General features: G+C 41.3%; 1 protein-coding gene across 4 annotated transcripts in view; it reads right to left on the reverse strand.

Moving 5' to 3' along the window:
- The window catches only part of SYNE1 (spectrin repeat containing nuclear envelope protein 1), a 526,037-nt gene that overhangs the window by 14,895 nt on the left and 491,139 nt on the right, over nucleotides 1-20,003 (reverse strand). For 3 of the 4 annotated variants that reach the window (XM_030809854.1, XM_030809853.1, XM_030809856.1), the window contains 11 exons: nucleotides 19,056-19,243; nucleotides 18,038-18,188; nucleotides 15,101-15,283; nucleotides 14,695-14,832; nucleotides 12,620-12,811; nucleotides 11,176-11,509; nucleotides 8,617-8,685; nucleotides 6,767-6,909; nucleotides 4,338-4,464; nucleotides 3,402-3,613; nucleotides 14-214 (listed from right to left, as the gene is read on the reverse strand). In XM_030809854.1, coding sequence (XP_030665714.1) covers nucleotides 14-214; nucleotides 3,402-3,613; nucleotides 4,338-4,464; nucleotides 6,767-6,909; nucleotides 8,617-8,685; nucleotides 11,176-11,509; nucleotides 12,620-12,811; nucleotides 14,695-14,832; nucleotides 15,101-15,283; nucleotides 18,038-18,188; nucleotides 19,056-19,243 — 1,938 coding nt within the window. The remainder of the gene's footprint in view (nucleotides 1-13; nucleotides 215-3,401; nucleotides 3,614-4,337; nucleotides 4,465-6,766; nucleotides 6,910-8,616; nucleotides 8,686-11,175; nucleotides 11,510-12,619; nucleotides 12,812-14,694; nucleotides 14,833-15,100; nucleotides 15,284-18,037; nucleotides 18,189-19,055; nucleotides 19,244-20,003) is intronic. The other variant, XM_030809855.1, reaches the window with a different exon arrangement.

Raw genomic sequence — 20,003 nt, forward strand, 5'->3', positions numbered from 1 at the left:
AAGCTCTACAGACCTGGCACTGCATCAGGGCATCCTGCAGTAGGCCCCGCCACTCCTCCAGCAGGGAGCACACTCGGTCCCAGCGCCCATTCATCTGCGACAAGCGATCCTGCAGGTCCCGGCTCTCCTTGCTGTCAGCCTGGGTGAACTCGGGGCTGCAGAGATTGATGGAGAGGATGATGGCTTTGCGGTGGTCCACGGCTTTCTGGAGCTCCTGAAAAGAACACAAAAGACAACCAAACAAGGACAATAATGACAAAGATATCTTCCCTTGAAAATGTTTCACATGAATGAAAAGATCCATTAATTTAAACTGGCCTTAACAGGATGGCTAGGTAAAAGACAGAGGGTGCAGACCACTGAGAACTGTATGGCAGTTGGAAGAAATGAATTAGATGAGTACTTAACAACATGGATGAATCTTAAGAAAACAGGGTGTAGAGTGAAAAAGTCAGAAACAGAATGTTACGTGGAACACAACAGCCTCAATACATTCACACACACAAATCCACGTTTTTAAAGAATATATCTGAACAAAGAAGGTCTGCTAAGTATTTCAGAATAGCTACCATTTTGAAAATCAAATGGCAACTTAGAGTTCAGCCAGGGTAGGTGGTGCAGGGGGGAGGAATAAAGAGAAGAGGAGTCTTGTAGGAAGCAACAATAACGCTAGGCAATGACCTCATTAAGGAGTACGATTAAGTCCACACTCTGTACAGAGGTTCAACCACAACAAAATTCAAATTTGTGGGCCCAAGAATGAAGCAAAGAAAACAGATGCCAGGGCCCTGGGCTCCAAATGTACTGAATCTGTAGGCTCCGTGGCCCACAGGCTGAGAATACTGCCTGTACCACACTGATGTGAAGGTGGAGAGAATGAATTGGATATTTCATGAGCTAACCAGTTAGGTTTGATTTCACAAAAACCAGGCGACTGATTTTTGGCTTTGTGCATTTCCAAAACACCCAGTGCTCAATTCCAAGAGCTTGAGCACAGGAGTCTGTATTAGTAATTGAGTATCTGGGTACTGTTTCAAATCCCCCAATCCAGTTAGGGTGAGAGATCCTGGAAGTCACATTGACCTAGGCTGCATTTTGAAATCATTTCTCACTAGTCCTGCTATGTTCCCAATCTGTCTTGATTTTTCACTTTTCAATAGGTTCTTAACATACTGTAGAATAGATTCAACCACACAGACAACATGGGTTTAAGAGACACTGTGGAAAGTACTTGATTATTCCATAGATTTATTCAGAGAAAACACAGACAGGAAGGATCAGGAGAAAGTACAAAGGAGGGTGTCTTTTTTCTTGTCATGCAGGATGACTTTCAAGGTCTTATTTCCCTACCCTAATCTCTGTGAGGTCTCAGACCTTGGCCAGCATTTGCTTCATCAACTTTTTAAGGAATCTGGTTATAATGCAACATGGCCTTACTAGAGTAATTTAGGGACTCTAGATAAAAATGCATTTCGTAATGCAGTCATTGTAAATCTCTCTCACGTGGTACTTTGTCCTCAAATTCATGGGGTAGTGTAGAGGCCTTTCTATAAGGATGCAGCTTTTGGATCACCTGGAGGGGAGATTCATCTCTCTTGTTTGAAGTTTTCTATGTTTGAAAATTTAAAACAGGCCAGGCGCAGTGGCTCACGCTTGTAATCCCAGCAATTTGGGAGGCTGAGGTGGGCGGATCACTTGAGGTCAGGAATTCGAGACCAGCCTGGCCAACATGGCGAAACCCTGTCTCTGCTAAAAATACAATAAATAGCCGGGCATGGTGATGCATGCCTGTAGTCCCAGCTACTCAGGAGGCTGAGGCAGGAGAATCGCTTGAACCCAGGAGACGGAGGTTACAGTGAGCCAAGATTGCACCACTGCACTCTAGCCTGGGTGACAGAGCGAGACTCTGTCTCAAAAATAAGTAAATAAATAAATAAATAAATAAATAAAATAAAACAAAATCACACAATCACTAAAAGCAAGCCAAAAAAAATCAACCCCAAATAAAAAGCATATACTAAAACCACAGAAACACAAAAGCAGCACACACTTCACTCCTTATCCTGACCCCGGAGAGCCTGGGTAGCCACATTTTGAGGAGGAGCCCATCTTAATACTGTCCAAACAGGAAAAAACAAGCACTGATGGGTTTTAAAAAGAAACTGAGCTCTCAGTCCATGAGATGCTCACAACAGTCTCCATAGAATAAAGCATTTTAGTATCTGGGTTAAGGAGGATTTTAAGATCTAGAGCTGGAGTTAAGTAAGGGAAGTTATCTTGTGCACTATATCCATCCGGGCCAAGCCAAAATCAAACGCAAATGCCAGGTGTTTCACCACAATTACTCTATAGTTTTATTTATTACAGCAAAAATTGCTTCTACCACTACTGTAATCAATTTCAGAAGTTTCACTTACTTGAGGTCAAATAATTTCATTACGTCCCCCACAAATTCATGCAGATACAATTTTGGAGAGGATTTCTCTCTAGCTCTACATATACACCTGTAGGACCCTGGTCATTCTGCATCTCCCTTACAAAGAGTTCTCGTAGGTCCCAGAAGTACCTGGATGCTTCATGAAATTTTAATTGGACATTTCTTAAAATATCAATTCACTAAATTGTGTGTGATTATTTTCACGGTGGATAGTTCTACAACATGGTCCCCTTTTCTGCCCGTGAAAACCATCTTTGTGGCCGGGCACAGTGGCTCACGCCTGTAATCCCAACACTTTGGGAGGCTGAGGTGGGTGGATCACCTGGGGTTAGGAGTTCCAGACCAGCCTGGCCAACATGGCAAAACCCCATCTCTACTAAAAATACAAAAATTAGCCAGGCATGGTGGCACGTGCCTGTAATACCAGCTACTAGTGGGGCTGAGGCAGGAGGATCGCTTGAAACTGGGAGGCAGAGGTTGCACTGAGCCGAGATCAGGCCACTGCACTCCAGCCTGGGCAACAGAGTGAGACTCTGTCAAAAAAAAAAAAAAAAAAAAAAGGAAGGAAGGGAGGGAGGGAAGGAAGGAAGGAAGGAAGGAAGGAGAAAGAAAGAGAGAGAGAGAAATAAAGAAGGAAGGAAGGAAGGAGAGAGAGAGAAAGAAAGAAAGAAAAAAGAAAGAAAGGAAGAAAGAAAGAAAGAAAGAAAGAAAGAAAGAAAGAAAGAAAGAAAGAAAGAAAGAAAGAAAAGAAAGAAAGAAAGAAAGAAAGAAGGAAAAAGAAAGAAGAGAAAACCATCTTTGTGGAATACAGGTATTTGGGATGGCTGGAGGTTTCTCACTCATTTTTGTTAGATCCCTTTTCTGCTGCTGTGTAAGAGCAGCTCGAACTAAAGGTGCCATCTGCACAGTCGTTCACGCGGTGGCTCTCTGTTTGTCCGCCGTGGGAAAGGCAAGGGGCAGCTACCTTGAGCTTTTTGATCTGGAGCTCGATGGTCTGGATGTCAGTGCTGAGTTCCAGATGCTGGAGCTGTTCTAACTCCTCCTCCGTGTCCCCCAGCCAGGCCCAGATGCTGTTCAAGTCTGAGTTAAACTGCTGCCACTTCTGGAGGTTCTGCTTCATCCTCAACTCCTTGCTCAATGCCTGGGCCTGGAGAAGCTCCCATCGGTCAATCACACCTGGCAAGACATGCATACAACAGTGAGGTTATTTTCCTCTACGTGTGATGTTTATGAAATGCTTTAAACATAGATTGGCAGCTAACTTTAAATAGCAACAGAAAGAAAAGTAATTCCACTGGGCATTTTTGTTGTTGTCATCTGGAAATAACAGTTACACAGGTACAATGGCTGTATTTTTTCTGTTTGTATTTCTAATAACAATGAAGCGAAAAAGTTAGTTACATGGGCGTTAACACTGTAAAGAGCTTTACGAAGTAATAAGCAGTCATGAGCACAAACTATCGTTCAGTTCTTGGATCCTGTCTACAACAGGGCTTTGAGCACACACATAGAAAATGCCTGATTAGATATGTGAGAAACAGTGCATTACAATAATTGGAACATGAGGGCTGGGGTGGTAGTGCGCGCCTGTAATCCCAGCTACTTGAGGGGAGGCGGGAGGATTACTTGAGCCCAGGAGTTGGAGTCTAGCCTGGGCAACACAGCGAGACTTCATCTCAATATTAAAAATAATAATAATAAATGAAACATGGGCAAACACTACCACGATGGCATGCATCATCCCCTCACTGTCAAAGGAGACTGTTATAACTTGGAAGGAAATTCTCGGGATAGAACGGTGTAGAGCAAGGCCAAGCAGCCTAAGGGGAACTTCGCTGTTAACAAACTGCTTCAGGATCTTCTATTTCATTCACTCTTGAACTGGATGCTATGCACTCACCAGCCGTTTGGATTTCGGTACTATGCAGGTTAACAAAGCCAGGAAGGCTCTCCTCTTCCTCCTTCAGTTTGTGCTCCAGTCTCTTCACGGAGTCTATACTGCCACTGCACTCGCCCAGCAGTTTCATCTGTTTAGACATAAACAACTGGCCCGTCACCCAAATCTTCATGAGTGCAAAAGCTTCTGGGGAAAATATCTTTGTAGCTTCTCAGCAAGAGAAGTGTCTGTGTTTGGCTCCTCTGTGCCACCCTGCTAAAAATAAGCCAAGATGGCCGAGTGTGGTGTCTCAGGCCTGTGATCCCAGCACTTTGAGAGGCCGAGGAAGATGGATTGTTTGAACTCAGGAGTTTGAGACCAGCCTGGGGACCATGGCAAAACTCTGTCTCTACAAAACATACAAAAAATTTAGCTGGGCATGGTGGCATGCATCTGTAGTCTCAGCTACCTGGGAGGCTGAGGTGGATCACCTGAGCTCGGAGGGTCGAGGCTGCAGTGAACCATGATTGCGCTACTGCACTCCAGCCTATGCAACAGAGTGAGACCCAGTCTCAAAAAGAAAAAAGAAAAAAGAAAAAATAAGCAGAGGCAGGCTGGGCACGGTGGCTCCCGCCTCTAATCCCAGCACTTTGGGGGCCGAGGTGGGAGGATCAGTTGAGCCTAGGAGTTGGAGACCAGACTGGGCAACGTAGCGAGACCCTGTCTCTATAAAATATTTTAAAAATCAGCCAGGCATGGTGGTGAGCACCTATAGTCCCAGCTATTCAGGGAGCTAAGGTGAGAAGGTTGCTTGAGCCCAGGAATTCAGCTGCATGCAGTGAGCTAAGACCATGACACCACACTCAAGCCTCAGTGACAGAGTGTGAGACCCTGTCTCTTAAAAAAAAAAAAAACAAAACTAAATAAGCAAAGTTCAAAAACATGCCTTTTAAACAGGTGATACATTCACATATACAAAAAGCAATGCCTTAAAGACATACTTTGCATACATGATTTTGCATGAGAAGTCCTTGAAGTTTCTTTACGATTCGTGGATCAAAACAGATTAAACCAATCTGCGATTTAAAACTCAGAGCCCTCAGCTGGCAATGCAGTATATAATTTTTGGCAAGTTGCTCCCTCTTTCTCTTTCTTAAATTGAAATGTGGGAACGTTAATGTTACCACAAATCTCATGGGAACTTTCTTGCATTAAATAATTAAAATACTTAAAATTATAGAGCAATATTAAAGCCAGCTGTTTTACCAAAAAATGTAAGCAATGTTTAATAGGTATCAAGGGACTAAATTCTAAAGTCAAAGAAAAGCTTCCAAATTCATTTTTAACATCACGTACAGTGTCCAAAGATTAAAAGAACAAATCATTTCAAGATACTCCCACTGTCCTTACCATAAAGCCTTTAACAAATCACAATGCCAATAGGACTGTTACTTTGATTACTTTTGATTGAGGTTAAGTGTAATCCCAGTGATGTCAGTTTTATGATTATCATCATAAAACTATATCACAGGTATTTTTAAAAAGTGGTTTCACCATAATAGAAGTTGGTATAATAGGCCAAACTGAACAGGAAACAAACTCATGATTGACCGCTCTTCTGTAATTGTAAGGATAATAAAATCAACATATATAGCCAGAACAGTTTTCTTCCCTAATTTCAAAAAGTAGAACGTGTGAGTTGTGACCAGACTTGGGGAAATTCATTTTTCTTTCCTTGTACTAACCAGTCTTTTGGATATGAAAGAAGACGTGAGGCAGAGAAGAGACTGGCTTTAAAATTCTCTCAAGTACGCATAGGAAAGCAGGTAGTTCTCTAGGGAAAATTAACTGGTCAGTAACTCGAGTAGGGCAAATAACCCTCTGCTAGACTTCATCATACATAGCCAATAGCCGCATAGATAGAACTGGTAGCATATCCAATGCCTTGCTATCTTTTCCCCAAATCCCTCTTGTTAGAACTGTTTTCTTCAGAATGAGCACATTAAAAACAGAAGAGAAAAACATTCCCAAGGTCATTTGGTGAACCCAGGAAAAGAACTACAAAAAAACTGCATGTTAGTAATCTATTAGCTAAAATCTGCTGCTCCAAGGATAACCTTGGTCCAGAAATTATTAGTTGAATTTGGAAAAATGCCTAATGACTTTTGGGAGCCAAAGTATTTTGTTGCTCTCAATGAAAAGGATCTCCCTAAGTGCTCAGTGGAAAGGAACAGGTTTGTCGTTACAATAGTTTCGTGGGCCTAAAAACAGACAAGTTCTACTCAGATGGTAACTTAATAACAGGGCTTGGCTTTGCACATCCAGGTTCATGAGTTCAAGGGCAGCGTGGTATTCAGAGACCACATAAAGCCCTTATGCTGCCGACGAACTGTTCTTTGACACAGAACTGTGGTTTCCGTACAGGTTGGCATCAGGCTGGCCAGGATACTTACGTAGCCTTTGTAGCTGGTGTCTAGCTCCGGCCCCGTGGGAGTTTTGCTGCGAATGATATTTTCGGTTTGCTGTATCTGAAAGCGGCTATCATCCAGGGCTTTGCCCAGTTGTCGGATCTGTGACTCTAGGGCACTGTGGTCTCCTGCGGTGGCAACCATAAGAATCTTTACCGGACAAACTATTTGACTTATTTAAAGCTTGATATTCAAGGAGAAGTTTCAGAAATGATTTCAGTTACAGCAGCATAGAAATGGCAGGTGTGGGTAATTACAAAGCAAATTTAGTACCATCGTGCTGGTGGGTTAGACATTAAAATGGCCAAACCAATGAAGGTGCTTGACTGAAAGCCCTAGCAGATCGGACGTCGCAAAACGGCTCTCCAGTCTGTTTTGAACAGCTTCGTGCACCTGACCCTCTTCCAGCTGAACCCTGATCATCTGAATGTTGTCAGTATGGAAGGCCTTTCTAAAAATCTGCAATGGTGTCTACTGCATCTCAGTAAGGAGAAAGCTGTTTTTTTTCTCATGTTCTTTCTGCTGTCACTTAGTGAGCAGGGGAAGATCCTCCCTCTGATTTTTCTTCATGCACCTCAGGGGAAGATAGTGTCACGGAAGGCTCAGGTTGCTGCATCATTTACTGAAGGCATAAATTCATTAATCAAGAAAAGAGTGCCTCAGAATAGATATATACAGAGATATCAGACTAGCAACGACTTGCTTTTATCTAAGATCTAAAAGAAAACCAGGAGAAAGCTAAGATTTTAACATTTCCATCTAGGCAGGTTCTTACTCATAGCCTAGAATTGTGGCTCATTCTCCTCTGAAAGTTGTAACATTTCTTTGTAAAATTATAGTGTGTGTGTGTGTGTGTGTATCAAAGCCTTTGAACTACACAGGAACATTTGATCATCAGAGTGAAGCTAGCATGGGGTGAAAGCAGAACAAATATTAGTAAGCCTTATTAAATGAATTTATTTGTTTCTAAAAAAGGCCTTCTAGATACACCTAGGAGAGGTCTCTCCCTGGGAATCACCCTCTCAGTAATGTTACTTTGCTTTCTGTCCTTTTGGTTTTCTTCAAAAACTGAAGCGTAAACTATTAACTCCATGATTCGATATCATATCACTGCGTTCAAACTATTCCCCCCTACATCCCACATCACTGATCCTGAACTCCTGAACTACGGTTTGTCTAATACAACACTAAGCAAAACTAGTTCCGTTTTTCTTTCTTTAATTCTTCTTGTTTCAGGAATAGTTCTGTCCTTATCTATGGCTCAATATACCGTGGAATACATTTTTCATTTCAAATTATCTTATAAGACCTCTTAAATTAAAATTACATATATTTTTTAGAGCTGAAATCTGATCTCACCCCTTGTCTCACAAGGGATTCCTGAGATGAGGATAAAGTGGTGGATGTGCCCAAGGTCACTCATGCAGGCTGGTGGACTTGGGACCAGAGCCTGCGCCCTGACTCTCCAGCCACAGGTAGGTTTGCATGCAGTGAAACTGAAATTACCACACCACGTAGAACACTAGGGCACAGAGGCTGATGACTGGGTTTTCTTTCTCATATTTTCTGCAGTTAATGGGCATGAGAAGTCTATACTTAATGAGACCAATTACCATTTAACAAGTTGAGAAGTTATTTTGTTTCACTCGATTAGTGAAATCTTATTCTTGGTGTGGATTTAACCAGCTGTTTTTTCTAGTACAGCAGTAAGAGAGGAAGGCTGTGCCTTAACATGCTAGAGCCACAAAGCTGGGAGAGATACAGCAGATGTGCTAAGAGAGGAGGCTTGCTATACAGGGGAGGGAGGGAGGCTGGCTCCGGCTTGTCGTGCCTACCGGAGGTATTTTTGATTGCATTTTCTGTGAGTTTTACATAGGCCTCAGGGCTTTCGGGGATCATTACATCTGCAAAAAAAGCACAGTCTAAGTTGACAGCTAAGTTCTGGAAACCTTGAATCCCTTGTGCAGGAAAATAACTTTCCTAGGGGAAAAAAAGGAAGTCAGTTATTCTAGACACACAGCTCCTGAGTGCACAGAGGAGCGTGCAGGCTCACCAAAGGTTTCCTGAAATTAATCATGAGAATTCACAGTGGGCGGGGTGCGATGGCTCACGCCTGTAATCCCAGCACTTTGGGAGGCCAAGGCGCGTGGATCACCTGAGGTCAGGAATTCGAGACCAGCCTGGCCAACGTGGTGGAACCCCATCTCTACTAAAAATACAAAAATTAGCCAGGTGTGGTGGCAGGTGCCTGTAATCCCAGCTACACAGGAGGCTGAGGCAGGAGGATCGCTTGAACCCGGGAGGCGGAGGTTGCAGTGAGCCGAGATTGTGCCACTGCACTCCAGCCTGGGAAACAGAGCTAGACTTCATCTCAAAAAAAAAAAAAAAAAAAGAACTCACAGTGACTGAGAATGTTTTTATGAGCCAGGCTCTGGTCTGAGCACAAATTTACCACACAGAAACCCTATAAGATACCTGGGAATGTTATTCCCATTTTATAGATGAGAAAACTGACGCACAGAGGAATTAGGTTCCTTATCCAAGTTTAAACAGAAAGTACATGCAGAACTGAGATTTCAGCCCAGAAAGTCAGACTCCAGAGCAGCGCTGTCCCATATATTTCTATGTGAACTATATATGTAATCTTACAGGTTTCATAGCCACATTGGAAATGTAAAAAGAAACATATAAAATTAATTTTAACACTATATTAGATAGAGATTATAACATGTAATCAATATAATTATTAATATTTTATTTTCTTTCTTTGTACTAAGTCTTTGAAATTCATGTAAGCGTGTTTTCCACGCACAACCCATCTCAATTTGCACAGTCCAATCTCAGAGCTCAACAGTCCCAATTGGCCAGTGGCTGGTTTTGGACAGCTCTGCTTCAGATGCCATATGCCTGACTAATAGGCCTTACTGTAAAGACAAAATAGAAATGAGAGAAATCATTTTCTTTTTAGAACAGTGTCATCCCTTGGGAATCTGATGTGAACCACCAGAACCAAACAGAAATTCCCCAGATGTCCTTTGAGAGAATGTATGAGATACATTTCCAAGTGCCACAGATCAGCCTCCAACTCTTTATTCTATTTTTATTCACCTTCCTTATAGAGTTCCTGTTTCTCTGTCCATCCCTTCACTGCATGTGTGGCTTGGGTGGTGGTCCTTCTTGTTTTCCTTCACACACTCTTCCTGTGTGAGCTCCTCCGTTCACTCCAGGACCATTGCCATTTACATGTGAATAACTACCCAATCTGCATTTCTGGCTTCTGCACTTCACACCTGTGCATCTACAACTGGACTTTTGCATTTGGATATTCTGCAGGTATCTCAAGATCAGGATGCACACAAGCAAACTCATCCCCTCCTTGCTTTCACAGCCCTGCCTCCCTTGCCCAGCTGCACCCACAGTGCTCCTTCCCTCTTGTGGTCCTCAGGGCCTAGGACCACCTGCATCTTTCACCAAGATGCCCAGCCCAGAAAATCGCCTCCATCCCAGTTCAATGGACTGAGGGTTCTGGAGAAGTCTTCTCTGTGCGATTTCTCATATCACTCCCATTCTCTCCATTCCCAATGCTGCTTCCCCTAGTTCAGGCCACCACCCTACTTCTGTCTGAGGTTGTAAAAGGTTTCATTTGGACTCTCTCCCCTGAATATGCCCTTCTCCCTGTGGTATCCAGAAAGATACAATATGAAAATCTGCACATCCCTGAGGAGGGAAGATCCCAGCACCTCCCTCCACAGATGCTGCTGTGGCTCCACGACCTTCAGGATAGGAGCCCAAGCTCTTGCCCATGGTGAACAGGCTGCTTCACAGCCAGGCTCTTCTCCACTTTGTCCATTCCATGCCTGTCATTCCAGACAAACTGCCGATGATCAAAAGCACCAGGCCAATCACAAAGCAGGGAGGCTTCCCCTGCTTTCTTCCTCTAGCACTTCTGAGCCCACCTGACCAACTGCGATTCACCCTCTGGACTCTGCTCCACAGTTTCTTTCCCAAAGCCTCTCCCAGGACTCCAGCTTTGTTGCCCCTGCTTGTGTGTCCTGCCACCACACTGCCATCTTAGCCCCAAACACTTCAAACAGTGGTTTCTCACTGTGTCCCACACTAGAGTGGAAGCTCTGGGAGAAGAAGAGGAACTGTGTATTCCTAGGACCTGGCAAAGCACTTGTCACCTACTACCACAAATCTACGTGGAATAAATCAATGGCCACACCAAATTTTGCATTTTATAATCACATTCATATCTAAGTGTTCACTTAGGTACAATTTCTCCTCATGGGAGAAGGAAGCAAATGATTCTGGATAGCTGTCATGTTTCCAGGGCAATATTAATTCCCTCTGACTTTCCTTTAAGCTGGCACACTGGAGAGGCTCTTTCCTACCTGATAAGCCAACAGCTCCCCGGAGGTAGAAATCTTTGTCATCCTGACCCTCTTCATCCTCAGAGGGCAGAGCTCTGGACACTGCAGACTCCAGGTCCCGACTGAGGTCATAGTCGTGATCCCACTCCAGGGGGATGGAGTCCACACTAGCCGGGGTGTCTCGTCCTGACCGCTCGCTCCGGAGGGGCTGAGCGAGCGAGAGGGAGGGGTTGGAGGAAGGCTGTGGAGAAAGCAGGCTGTCTGCAGAACGGTCGCGCCAGTGCAGGTCCGACAGAGCTGCAGAGTCTTCCAGCTCCAGCTCCCTGTCTGAGAGGTCGTGCTCATCGTCTGGGAGCTAGAAGGGAAGTCAAGGCAACCCCGTCACTGTAGTGGTCAGACTAGCTTTTTATCGGGGCCACCTGCCTACCATGAGGGGACAATTTTTAACTTCTTAGGAGCAAATAAATAAGAATCTTCTGATCACAGAAATACAGGGGACAGTGCTGCTCTAGAGTTTGACTGTCTGGGTTGAAATCTCAGTTATGCTGTGTGCTTCCTGTTTAAGCTTGGATAAGGAAATTAATTCCTCTGGGCCTCAGTTTTCTCATCTATAAAATGGGAATAACAGTCCCAGGCATCCCGCAGGGTTTTTTCTGAGTGGGAAAAAATTAAAAAGTCTTATAAATTATCCTACATAAGCCTCAGTTTCATTGTTGGTAAAATGGGAATAACATTAAAACCTACTTCAAATAATTAATATGAGATTAAATAAATATTATAAAGAAGGGCAATCTACTACCATGTCTACCACACAACACCTACACACTGGCACGGATCGGAAATAAGAGCAAATTACTGAGAACTTAGCTTGTCCTTATAGCCCAGATATAAAATAGGTTTGATTGTAGAAGATTCCAAATACTCTAATAACACCTCTTACAGGTAAGATGTGATTATGGTAGCAATTAGGAAAACGGAAGAATGAAAATTCACCTAAACCTAACCTCATCAATTAAGAAGCTGTTCCTTTTATTGTATTTCTTCTAGAGACTTCTCTTATTTCTTCCAGAGACTTCTCTTATTTCTTCCAGAGGCTTCTCTAGAGCCACGCTGTCCCATATGTTTCTGTGATCAAAAGATTCTTATTTATCTTCCATAGAAGATATAAGCCAAATGTTCTTCTAAACTCTTTGTATACATTAACTCATCTAATGCTCAAAACAATCCTTTGTACAGGGTAGTTACTGCTACTAAACCACTTTCACATTTGAGGAAGCTGAAGCAAGAAGGGTGAAGTGAGTAGCTTGCCCAAGGTGACAGCAACAATGCAGGACAAAGCTAGGACTTGAACTCAGGTGCTCCAGCTCCAGAGTCTGGGCTCTCACCCACTATACAATACAACTCAATCCCACACGATTTATTCTCTTTAGATTTAACGACAACTAAGAAAATCAATGTTACATACAGGCAGGCGGATCAGTTTCTTATGGTATCTTTCCACACGCCCGAAGACCTCCTGGCAGTAGCGTCGGAGCTCATCTAGTTCCTCCTCAATGATCGCCGCATCCAAGGGCTCACTCTTTTCTATCAGCTGTTCTCCTTGGGCAATTATCTGCTCAATCTTATTGTGGTTCAGTGAAATTTCCTGCTGGAAGGCCTAGGGAGTACAAATCTCATGTGATTTCGCTGTTGTTGTTGCTTACATTGATATAAAAGAATCATAATAGATGTATTTCTCATTACATTAAAAAAGACATGTAGGGGCTATTTAATTGACCATATACAATCACAAGACAAGAGGCTATTACCTTCTAAAGTAAATCATACGCATTTTCAGTCAGAACAGGAGTCATAAATAGAAACATTCGAATTCCATGATCAGAAATGCGCTTTTGGCTAATAAAATTTACCATCACAAGTAGTGTGGGTAGAGAATAACCGGGGAAAATACTCAAACCCACCGTAAGTTGACAGCACTGGTTATCCCTAATGAAAGCAATGGCAGTCAATATACTGCCACTGAAATAAATGTGGCATTTTAAAGAAATATCCCGAACATTTTAATTTCAGATGTCCTCATCCTATGTCAAACATGACTAAGAGAAGCCATCCAATGCCACGCCTTCTTCTCAGGTGATTCTTTTATTATTTCAGAACATAGGCAGGTAAAGTTATAATGATTTGAAAAACAAGGAATTCCAGGAGGATTATTTAGATTCATTCTATGTGTTGCAAAAGATTTAAATCACTGGGGTATGTTTCAGTGTTCACTTTTAATTCAATAAATTGTGGAAGAGCTGAATTGTCCAATGGTGAAAAAGACTCCCAGGAGAGAAGGGAGGGTAGTAATAAGCTCCATCATCCTGCCAGGGTCCCCAGGGACAAGATTCAATTATCACTTGGCAGAAACTTTCCGTGGAAGGATGTAAATGTTGATTTGCCTGTGAGATGACAGGAGAGAGGAATCAGGGGAGAGGGTGAGGCAGAATAGCAGGGTTTACTGTTTCTTCCATCCTGAGAATCCGTGTCTAAGGGCAAGTTCCTTGTTTTATTATAACAACCCAAAGGTTATGGGCGTCATGAACATTCTTTAAAAAAATCCATCTATCTTGGGAAGAAAATTTCATAAGCTGCCTTGGAAAATATTCAATTTGTTAAATACTCCCCCTTTTAGGAAATCCTTACATCTAATGTATATCCCACCTATTCAAATTTCTAGCTAGCCTCTGTGTTTGAATTATATAGTGAAAAATACAAAATGTATTTAAAATTAACTTGGTATCTAAGAATGTAGACTATGAGGAATGAAATCCCGACATAGGAAAGTTGTATTGCTTTGCAACATGGAGGTTAAAGGAACCATGTGAAGGTGCTACAAACAAATTAGAAAAAATAAATGAAAACAACAACAGCAAGGCCAGGAAGGGTGGCTCAAGCCTGTAATCCCAGCACTTTGGGAGGCCAAGGCAGCCAGATCACTTGAGGTTAGGAGTTTGAGACCAGCCTGGCCAACATAGTGAAACCCCGTCTTTACTAAAAAAATACAAAAATACAAAAGTGTGCCGGACGTGGTGGTATGTGCCTGTAATGTCAGCTACTTGGCAGGCTGAGGCAGGAGAACTGCTTGAACCAGGGAGGCGGCGGTTGCAGTGAACCAAGATTGCACCACTGTACTTCAGCCTGGGTGACAGAGCGAGACTCTCTCTAAAAAAACAAAACAAAACAAAACAACAAAACAGAACATCCCTAACACCCTGGCAATCAAGCTGATTGAAAATCATTCAAGCTGTTGAAAAATATCAACAACAATATCAATATCAAATAAGATAAGAGCACTACCCCGAGATAAGCAATAGCGGTTATCTCTGGATAGTGCTCTTTATCTTATTTTTTATATATTTTATATTTTCTGATTTTGTTTGCAGTCCAGAACTCATTTTTCAAAAGAAAAGTTATTTGCTATGTTCGTCACAAAACAGCCACAAATCCTTTCCTTTTCAGGCTTTCTTCACATTGATAACTTGAAAAATAATCTATTACCTTGAGTTGCTTTATTTTAGCTTGAACATCACACTCAGAAAAATGTTCAATATTAGTGAGCTGCAGATCCATCTCTGTGAGCCAGACCAGAATGCTGTCTCGTGCAGTCTCAAACTCCTCACGCTGGCCAATAAAATGCTGGAAGGCAAGAGGAAAGTAGTAACAATTATTTTTATTAAAAGTCCTTCTAAACATATGGAGATGGCACAGCGAATTCCAGTGTTCTGTAAAGTCATTTTCTCAGTAAGTAATGAGAAGCCTGCAATCCTTTGCTATATCACTCCCCCGTTTATTCCTCCTGCCATCCCATTCTTACAAAATCACTGAGACTGTGTCTCAAGACTGCATTCAAATGGCCCAATCCCATCCTCTGGACTCTAAATTACAGACGAGGCACAGCAAAAACCTTGAGTCTGCGCAAGATGGAGGTGACACGCTTTTGCAGGTTGTCCCATCTCTGGTTGCCTTCGTGAACCATCTGTTTGAGGCTACACGCTGAATCAGTGCGGTTCTCCCTGGCCAGGCGGCGGTACTGCTTGTTGATCAGTTCCAGCTGCGTCAGGCACTCGTGGACCTGTCGCTGGAAAGCCTAAGGCCACAGAGAAGCATAGCAGTGTGGGAAATCAGCGAAGGACTCTCAGTAGTGGCTCCTGGTTTTCTTATTGTAGCGTCTGGGAGAATGGGAAGTTACACTACCACAGAGGGAAAGAATGATGTCTAATAACGGTACACTTCCCCTTGTTAATGCAAAGTCATCTAGTCAGCGTAACTTAAAGGAAAGGGAGAATCTATCAAAAAATATGAAAATGGGGAGTAGTAATGAATAAACACACACGCACCCAACACACATATACAGACACACACACACACACACACACATACACACACATACATATACACGTAGCTTTAAAAATAATTAATGTCCTGGAAACAAATATTCCCACAAAGCAAACCACTATAAAAAATACACACGTGTGTGTGGAAATGTGAGTTTGAAATGTTGACGATTTCTGCTGTCAATATGGAGAAAAAGATATCTATAATGGAACTGTTTATTTGTAAAAAATGTACTTTTCTAAAAATCTATAAATTACCTCAATTCTGCTGTCCATTGGGAAAAAAACTTAAAACTACCTTTTGCAAAAGGTCTTCCAAAAAATCAAGCTATTATAAGCTTTTAAGAAAAGTAATTCAGTAAAATACAAGTAACTTTATATTTCGAAAAATTTGGAACATGCTCTGTTTATTTTTTTGTTTTTCCTGTGATTTAATTAGTTTTTATAAAACATGTTAGAGCTAGTGTACCACCCCACACAGCAGCATCTATTTGCTTTTGAGGGTATCCCAGGGACAGTTCAGAGATTCTGAAGGTAAAATATTATTTTCTGCCTTTTCCCTGCAATATAGAAGAGCCCTATAGCATAAGAGTCATTTGGCCAAAATAAAATGAAGCTTTTAAAAAAATCATTTGTATGATTTATGACTGATTTTTATCTTAGCATTAGACCAAAATGAAAATTATAATTAATAAATTGAACTGTACTCATCAAATCCCCAAATTCTGTTTTCCTTGGCTCATCACACTGTTTACATGTGACCACATTTCTGCCTTTTAAATTGCTTTCCTTCTGAGAGCTGCTTTCAGAGCCTTCATCCTAGGAAATCCCAGCTTCCAGTCTAAAAACCTTAAGTTATTTCTCTAGCAAAGGGAGTGGTAAGGAAAGTTCAGCTCTGGCCATGACTGGAAGTCCCAGTTCGTGTTTGTCCATTGGGGTAAGGTTGGAGTACCCCCAGGCAGATACCCCAGCACAACCACGTCCATCCCAAACGTTCATGCGATTGGACCAGCTAAAGACTGCCCCCAAGCACAACTTCGTTTCTGCAATTCATTTCTGTCTCTTAAGAAAATTAACTACAAAATTCATGATAAATAATAAAATCAATCATTATAGAAGCTAACTATAAGGCTAACTCTTGCTTTAAAATCTGAGAGTCTAAAATAGCATCAAAAAGAATCTTATATAATCTGCTTTGCAGTATAAGCCAATTATAAAAGGTTTTAACCTTTATGAATCGAGTGTGTAAGATGCAGCTGAGCAGCTCTTCCACTAGCATTCATTCACATCGAGATGACCTGGAATCTACTGCAGAGTTTACTGAGCTTTTTACTAGTAGTTTTCTAAGGGAGTATCTTTTATATAGGAATAAAAGTGTTGTTTATTTTAATTTAGTGGTACAGTTACATATGAATTCATTCCCCATTCAGACATCAGAGTAATTCATCCATTTCACAAAGTATTTGAACATTTTTCTAGATTCATATAGCTGTCCATGTACAACCCTGAGAGTTTAAACTCCATAAGAATAAAAAGCGAACTTCCTATTTCCCATCATAGGCCTCAGTAAATGCCTGGTTACCTGACGTTGCAAGGTAAAAATGAATGCAGCTACATTTCATTACATTTTCAGTCTTATTTCTAAACATCTCAAGGAACTTGGGGCATAATTAGCAACCGAGAATGGTCAGAATGCTTCTGAACTCTTTGCTGTCAACATATCTGAGTACACAACTGCCTATTAGTGGGAACTGAAGGGAAAAACACCTTCAAATTTACAAATGGTCAATTTTGGGCTAGGTCAGGTCTTCCATGAAAATGAAAGGCAGCTGAGAAGTCAGAGCTTCACTGTACAACAGTGACACAGTGGACTTGAGATTGTGCAAGCAGGCAAGGTACTGGAATCAGTTCTTGGATAACTTCTTTCTTTATGAATATGACTACACTACAGCTATTTTCATCTCAGTGTAATTGAAAAGTTTTGGTGACTCAAGACCAGTACTACTCTTCACTGTGTAATTAAAAATGAATTATAATGAAAACGTTTTATTCCATTCTAGAGCCAACTCTTTTATCAAATACACACACACACACACACACACACACTGCGATTAAGTAAAGAAAATACAAAAATGTATTTGGAAGGTAGATGTTTATAGCATTAAAAAATCATATTTTAATCTTAGAAAAGATGGTTGACTGTGGAATAATTCTGAAATAAAAATCATGCCAAGATCTTTTGGGAGGAATCACGATTCTTCTTTTCTAGTAGAATCTCTCTTCATTACTACAGTATTTATGCTTCTTGATAATCTTAAAATAAAAACCTCTTTTTCCTCCTTCTTTGCCTACGTATGAGGTCATAATAAAAATGGCTGCAAAGTCCTCACCCAGGAATTTGAACAGATAACATGTGGTGAACAGCTAGTTTAGGTCTTGGAACTCCAATTACCAGCTGGCTACTTTAACAGCAAAATAAGGATTAAAAATTTGGAACTATAGATCACCTCAAATTTCTTTAGTTCTTCCTTGGCAACTGTATAGATGACCCCAGAAGAGCTGGGAAAAGCAGCTGTCCTTTCTGAAGACTTCAGCCAATCTTCAAAACGTGAATAGTCATCCAGAAATTTCTGCCACAATCGCCATGTCTCTTCAATTCTGGGGCAGAGAATGAAAGAACAGATTCTGATTATTGGAGACTGTTTTTGCTCCCGAACCTGGTCTGATGACTGCGACTGGATTAAGGGTGCCCACAGAGGCAACTGTCATGCCAAACAATAACCATTCCTCGAGCCAAATTTGACCAGAGAGCAAGAGAGACAACTGTTTGAGCTAAAATAAAACAGCTGTTTTATTTTTTTAAAAACATGTCCTGCAGCTCTGGATTTTGAATTAGTCAAATTGAAAATTACAAGCACATCACATGAGCTGCCTTGGATGTGTGCAACAAGTTTAGAAAAGCAACAACAGGTTTACAGTGTGCACTCAGGCCAGTGTTTTACGGAAATAAAGACGAGGTCTGAAAATCCATTTAAGTCCAACATTCAACTCACACTGACAAAAGTCAATCTATGACAGCAGGACAAATATTAAGCTTTCAACACTTTACCAGAGAGCACAGCCATGATGATCACTTTGCAACACAGCACGATTATCTGCCACCTTAAATTTCAAAGGGCTTAAAGATAAATGTGCTTTTATTATTTAATTTTTAATAAAAGAATGTTACTGTTCTCACAGCCACACATTCTGTAATGTTATGCTTGCTTGACAAGGGTGTATTTTTATGTTTCCGTATTATATTTTAACTGTTAGGTCAGACATAACTTGTCTTGTTATATTTATATATTACCTTTATAACTACTTATTTTCCCAACTAAATGTAGACAATAGTAAGTGTGGGAAGCCACAGCTATTTTTGGACATTGTAACCAACAGGAAAGAGTGAATAGTGGATACTCTGGGTGATTTTTATTTTCTTTTTGGTCTTTCCTCTTCCCTATCTGTTTCAGCAGCCCAGCTCACTTGAGCCTCCTTTCCATGGACATAGCACAAATGTTTCTCCACCGCCGGTCCAGGTTTCTTGTAGCCTGCTGTATAGAGTCACACTCGGCATCAGTGGCACAGGCGTCACAGTCGTGCAGCAGGACTTCACACAGGTTGAGGACAGATGCAACACCTGTACTATGCTTCTCTATGTCTCTCTGAAGCTCCTGCAGGGGAACGCAACAGGCTTTATTCAACAATTACATGTATACAGATGAGAGAAACTGAAGCAACATTTGTTGGTAAATGGCTAGGCTACACCTTGACAAATATTTAATTTCCTTGAATGTATGACATTTATTGAGCCTCATTTATGAAATCCAGCAAGCTCAAAAGTACTAGAAAATGGATGTAGAAATATTTTGGCTATGTGAGCAATGCCAAAATATAAACTGAACAAATGAAATGGTCTACACTAAGAGTAAAACTAACTTCTTTAATCAATAAAAAGTGAATCTTGCCCCAGATTCTACTTCACGAATACATCACTTTCATTCCAATCAATCAATCATCATCTCTTAGTATCTGTCAGGGGATTGGTTCCAGACCTTCCCTCGGACACCAAAACCCATGGTTGCTTAAGTCCTTGATATTGAATGCTGTAATATTTGCATACCTCCTACGAACATCCTTCCATACATTTAAATCATCTTGAGATTACTTATAATACCTAATACAATGTAAATGCTATATAAATAGTTCTTATACTGTATTGTTTAGGGAATCATGACAAGAATAAAAAGTCTGTACGTATTCAATACAGATGCAAATTGTTTTCCAAATACTTTTGATCTAGGGTTGGTGGAATCCACCAGTGTAGAACCATAGATACCGAGGGCCTGTATATATGCACGTGCTAGACCTGACACTCAAGAACTGGGCTTTAAGATCCAAAGATTTACTTTTTTTTTTTTTTTTTTTTTTTTT

The sequence above is a fragment of the Nomascus leucogenys genome, chromosome 3, assembly GCF_006542625.1.
Source record: "Nomascus leucogenys isolate Asia chromosome 3, Asia_NLE_v1, whole genome shotgun sequence".
NCBI classification, from domain to species: Eukaryota; Metazoa; Chordata; class Mammalia; order Primates; family Hylobatidae; genus Nomascus; species Nomascus leucogenys.